The sequence below is a fragment of the Solanum dulcamara genome, chromosome 7 (genome assembly GCF_947179165.1).
Source record: "Solanum dulcamara chromosome 7, daSolDulc1.2, whole genome shotgun sequence".
Classification (NCBI taxonomy): Eukaryota; Viridiplantae; Streptophyta; class Magnoliopsida; order Solanales; family Solanaceae; genus Solanum; species Solanum dulcamara.
The window spans coordinates 52,707,070-52,712,756 of record NC_077243.1 but is presented as its reverse complement, the minus strand read 5'-3'; the positions used below and the strand labels follow the sequence as shown (position 1 = coordinate 52,712,756).

The 5,687-nt window shown below is 37.0% G+C and overlaps 1 protein-coding gene across 2 annotated transcripts; it reads left to right on the top strand.

Annotated features, from left to right (window-relative positions):
• The first annotated feature begins 2,214 nt into the window (after positions 1-2,214).
• LOC129896360 (hypersensitive-induced response protein 1-like) lies at positions 2,215-5,687 on the top strand. 2 transcript variants are annotated; one of them, XM_055972236.1, is made up of 7 exons: positions 2,221-2,319; positions 2,769-2,940; positions 3,075-3,272; positions 3,578-3,698; positions 4,261-4,352; positions 4,452-4,548; positions 5,115-5,687. In XM_055972236.1, the coding sequence occupies exons 3-7, from the start codon at positions 3,084-3,086 to the stop codon at positions 5,474-5,476; spliced, it is 861 nt and encodes a 286-aa protein (XP_055828211.1). In that variant the 5' UTR covers positions 2,221-2,319; positions 2,769-2,940; positions 3,075-3,083; the 3' UTR covers positions 5,477-5,687. The 2 variants fall into 2 exon arrangements, with proteins under 2 accessions (XP_055828210.1, XP_055828211.1); XM_055972235.1 differs by lacking the exon at positions 2,769-2,940 and having other exon boundaries at positions 2,215-2,319.

Genomic DNA, 5,687 nt, shown 5'->3' with positions numbered 1-5,687 from the left:
CCAAGTCCAATAATGATGCTCATAAACTCATGTTGCAGGCCACTCCTATCTTTGTTTGTTGGCATATATGGAAGAATAGATGTGCAAGTAAATATGGAGGAAAGAAATCTAGTGTTACTAGAGTTAAGTTCTCCATAGTCAAAGATCTCTACATGCTGATAAGCAATGCTTACCCTTACATTAAATGGCCACAGAGCTGGAAAGAGCTGGTTACTATAGTAGAGAACTGCCAACATGACATGAGAGTGACCAAAGTTATGTGGATCAGAACTCCACCTTCCACAGTGAAGTTGAATACTGATGGGAGTGCATTAGACAACCCTGGGAAAATTGGAGCAGGAGGAATATTAAGAGACCACAATGGTAACTTAATATATGCCTTTGCAACTCCATTGGGACTGGGTACTAACAACCAAGCAGAAGTGCAGGCAGCAACTATTGGCATCACTTGGTGTCTCCAACATGGCTATAGTAGAGTGATTTTGGAGGTTGATTCAGAATTATTGACTAAGTGGCTGAAACAAGACCTCAAACCACCTTGGAGCATTCACAGATATGTTGCAAAATTGCAGTCTTTGGTCCAGCATTTGGAACTATTTCATTGCAAACATATATTTAGAGAAGCAAACCATCCTGCAGATACCTTATCTAAATACAGCCACATGTTCAATTATACACAACACTTCCACAACTTCCAGCAGCTACCACAGGAAACAAAGGGCTACATCAAGATGGACAAGCTAGGAATGGCAAGTTTTAGAAGGAAAAGCCTAAAAAGAATTAAACAACCTCCGTGACTGATCTCCCTTGCACTGTGTAATAGACTTTCTATGTATAATTTAGTTTATTCTTTCTTATTCAACCTAGTTATTTCTTATTGTAAGGGGAGAGTCTCCCTTGTTTATTGCTTTCATAGAACAACCAACTTACATTTAGATGTAAGAGCTAGAGTAGTGGTGTCTGCTTTGCTTTTTTTCTGTAGGTACAAGGTTGCATTGCTGTTAGCTGAGATCAGCAATTCATTGTGCCCTTGGAGCAGCAGTAGCGTGGTGCATCAGTTGACAACTTGGAGCAGGCCTTGGAGATGCAAGATTGATGCAGAGCTACAACACTTGAACCAGCAATTGGAATTATCCTCTTGTTTGTTTAATTGTGCAGGTACTCTACACAGCAGCAGCTTCCAAGAACAGGATCTTCAATATCAACACCCTACAACAACCTGCAGAATGCAACAATAAGCCAAACATGCACCACACCATCCATAATTGCTTTTTGGTATAGCAGTGGCATGGTGCAACTTTTGACAACTTGGAGTTTGCCTTGGAGGTGCAAGAATGAGTACAACACTCATTATACAACATCCAAGAACCAACAACAACAAGAAGAGTGGTTGCAACAAGTTCAAAACTACAACAATTTCATATACACTGCAGAAATGCAACACCAAACAACAACTCAACCCACAGCTGAACCTGAAGTTATAGACTTTGAAGATGAAGCTGCAGGTAGATGGGCTACAACACAAGAAGCTACGGGCAACACCAACAGGCTGCAACACCAACAACATCCATAGCTGCTTAGCTACATTGGGACAGGAACTGAAGCTGCAGGTAGGCCATCTTTTGGTCATCAACTTCTTCAGCATTCACTCTTCAACAAGAGGAGCACTCACAGACCCTTGACATAGCAGCTGCAAGTCTGCAGGGACAATGTTCTTCCACAACTTGACAACCTCGGTATTACAAGATTAAGAAAGACAAAGATGAAAATAACTTTCCCGACCCATGCGAAATAGAAGTTTCGTATACTTGCCCTTCTTCATTTTAGCTATGTATGATATGTAGCTTACTTGAATAGGACTAGTGTAGGTTACTTTATTGTATTCACATGGAAGGGGAGAGTCTCCCTCATTTACGTTTTTCTTAGTCGAAGTGTATCGAGAGGAGTCCTCTCATAGGTTTATTGCTTTTCTAGTTATTAGATAGCACCTTTTGTATTGGGGATGAGTTAGCCGACCTTAGTAGGTTAGCTGACTTATGAACCAACATAGGATCGGAGATAAGGTTTATGTCCCCCTCCTTGTATTTTCTGTTTTGTTATTTATGTTAAGGCTTGAGGGTAACGCTCAACCCCTGACTATGCACGAGAGGTGGGAGCCTCGTGTAGGGTCTGTTCCCATAAAAAATAAAAATAAAACAATTAAACGCCGGTCACAAAACCTTTTGCTTACCATATTCAGAGCGTCTTCTGAATTCAGTCCTCACCTATTTATAGCTCAAAGAAATTCTACTCTTTAGCCTTTGCCTCTTCACTTCACAGGTTCTTCCCTTCAACACACACCTAAATATGTGTATTTATTTTTTTTGCATGTATGCTGAGAATTTGAATTTTTTGCTGTATCATTTGATCATTCTATGATGAATTGACATCTTGATTTAGAATTGAGGTTATTTCTAGTATTTTTATGGTGTAAAATGTGATTCTCTACCTCCATATACGCTTATATCTATTTCGTTTCATCTATTGTGAATTGCTAGTTCGTATAATTTTGAGAACTAGGTTTTCGAATTTCTGCAGGCGTTTTATGGTGATAGTTGGATAAAATATTAGGATACACGCACCTTGGTACAGCTTGATGATTTTTTTATTATTATTTCTGATGAGTTTTCCTTGATTCGTCCTAGTTTTCATCATGTCTTGCATTTTCTGTATTATTTATATTTTGCCTATTAATTTAATACGAATTTTGGACTTATTTTTCCTTTCAGTGTCGTGAAACCTTTGCACGCCAGATGTATTTGTTTGTGATTTTAAACTGATTCCGGCAAGCTGTTCTTCCCTGAGCATGAGCATATACGTACTATTATGCTTCTGGAACATGTCAACAAGATGCTATTTCTTGTGTTGATCAACTGTTTTTGTTCTAAGATGCTTCAACGTGTAACTATTTCGTTAATTGAATTGTCAGATGATATATGATAACAAAATGAAGATGTCAAATTTTAAGTAATATTTAGATATGTGTAACTTAATTCCTAATTTATGATTCACGGTTCTTAACATGATGCTTGTAGATTTGATCTATGGGTCAAACACTCGGTTGCATTCAAGTAGATCAGTCAACTGTTGCTGTGAAAGAACAATTTGGTAAGTTCGATGAAGTGCTGGAGCCAGGGTGTCACTGCTTGCCATGGTGTCTTGGGTATCAGGTTGCTGGTTCACTCTCATTGCGAGTGCAGCAGCTTGATGTTCACTGTGAGACAAAAACAAAGGTACTTTTACATCTATCTATCTATCTCGAATATCTAAATCCTTCTGTTCTGTTGCTTTCTATGACAATTTTAAACTTGTTAATAATTTTCCTATGCGAAATTTTTGGTCATAGATCTTTCACCAAATCAAAAAAAAAAATCTTGATCTATTTGATCTATTTGATCTATTTGTATCTTGAGAAAAGTTGTATCTTGAGATACAAAATCTTGATCTATTTGTGTCTTTTAAGTTCTACTGCATGTCTCCCTTTTGCGTCTTGCTACTTTGATCATGAAAAGACTAAGTATTGTTCTTGTTGTTCTAGGACAATGTTTTTGTTACTGTAGTAGCATCCATTCAGTACAGAGCCTTAGCAGAGAACGCAGCTGATGCACTTTACAAGCTTTCAAACACCAAAGGACAGATCCAGTCCTATGTTTTTGATGGTATGTTTTCAAATCTATATTTGTGGTTGTTTGCCATGGTAAGATGAGAAGCTTGTAGTTCTAGTAGTAGACTGATTTCACTTTTGCTATTTCTCCTCTAATCAACCCACCACATAAGAAGTATGAAAGGGTGAAAAAGGGGAAGGGGGTTGATTAATGTCATAGACTTGTAGAATAATGGGGTAAAAATCTGTGATAATGATTGGCAAGTTGTCTTTCTTTATACCACACATTGTATTTTACTTTACCTACTCTATGACACATCTTTACAAGCTTTTCTCAGCATCAGTATGTCTTCCTGTTATTATTGATATTATATGGCATGTCTTTTTGCGGGGCATTAACTTTTATAAATGGTAAGTAGATTGGGTGGTTTCTCAGCTGGTCATCTTCGGTTTTGTAAGACTTTTATATGTATGTCTTTTCTGTTTATGTTGGAGAAACTTGTATCCAACTAATGTTACTGGATTGATATGATGTTGGACTATCCCTTCTGTTTTCTTGCTATGGTAGCTCAATGAGTTTTTTTATACTGAGCTTGCATCTATCAATCTCCTTTTAGTTATAAGGGCCACTGTACCACGAATGGAGTTGGATGCTGCATTTGAGCAGAAGAACGAAATTGCTAAAGCAGTAGAGGAAGAACTTGAAAAGGTTATATGATTCTTTCCTTAAACAACCAATTAATTAATTCAGTCTCTTTACATTTTAATTATCCTAAAATTCTTGTCCTTTTTTCTATAAAAATTACAGGCTATGTCTGGTTATGGTTATGAGATTGTCCAGACCCTCATTGTGGATATAGAGCCAGATATCCACGTCAAGAGGGCAATGAATGAGATTAATGCTGGTAAGGACAAATTAAAGGGATAATTACGTCACATGTCCATTCGGCAAAAGTAATTACCAAAAAAATGGTCATTCGTTGTATAGACATGTATAGTCAGTGTATATTTCACGTATAGTCAAGCTATATTCAGTTTTTGAGTGTATCGTAATGTATATTCTATAGCTCATGTATAAGTAATCTATATTGCATAGTCAATATATACTTTCTATGACTTTTTTGGCAAACTATATTATATAGTCACTGTATATTTCTTATGATTTTGGCTATTTTTTATGTAAATAAAATATGGCTATATTTGTTTTAAACTAATTAGTTTATTGTATATATTTGAAATTGTCCCCAAATTAAAATCTGAGGATACTAATTTGTTTGTTAATTGTATGTCTAAATTGTTAAGTGCTTGCGACAATGTTGAGCTTATCATGTTTTTCGTTTTTCTTCTACCTTTTTCATGAAGGCACTTGCATTCCCTAGACAATGACCGCATTCGATATTCTTTTTCAGAAATAATTTATTGCCTAGTAGTGTATGTAATTGCTCTGATAAACCTTTTCTGGTGACAACAGCTGCAAGACTCCGTGTTGCTGCAAATGAGAAGGCTGAAGCAGAGAAAATACTGCAGATCAAGAGAGCTGAAGGAGAAGCTGAATCTAAGTACTTGTCAGGGCTTGGCATTGCTCGACAGCGTCAAGCCATCGTGGATGGTCTTCGAGACAGTGTGCTTGCTTTCTCAGAGAATGTACCTGGAACATCAGCGAGAGATGTGATGGACATGATTCTTGTTACTCAGTATTTTGATACAATGAAGGAGGTTGGAGCTACTTCCAAGTCATCTGCAGTGTTTATTCCCCATGGACCAGGTTCTGTGAAAGATGTTGCTTCTCAGATCCGCCAGGGTCTTCTTCAGGCTGAAAGTATCAAGCATTAGTTTATTAAAGATTTGAGGATAATTGATAGTCTTGTGTGGTTTGATGCTCTTTTAGTTTAGTATTGATACGGTAACTTTACTTGTGTGTTATGATTATATAGTGCATACATTGCTACACACAACGTTTGGTTTTAGTATATGATGTATAGGTTGTTACCAACTAAGCTGGCAAACAAAAAGTTTTGTTGTTGATTGCATTTATCTTGTTAGA

Excerpts from the sequence above, each read along its gene's own strand:
- LOC129896360 (XM_055972235.1), top strand. The coding sequence starts at position 3,084 with ATGGGTCAAACACTCGGTTGCATTCAAGTAGATCAGTCAACTGTTGCT. Across the intron at positions 4,353-4,451 it reads TAGAGGAAGAACTTGAAAAG|GCTATGTCTGGTTATGGTTA; the intron begins GTTATATGATTC and ends TAAAAATTACAG. Across the intron at positions 4,549-5,114 it reads AATGAATGAGATTAATGCTG|CTGCAAGACTCCGTGTTGCT; the intron begins GTAAGGACAAAT and ends TGGTGACAACAG.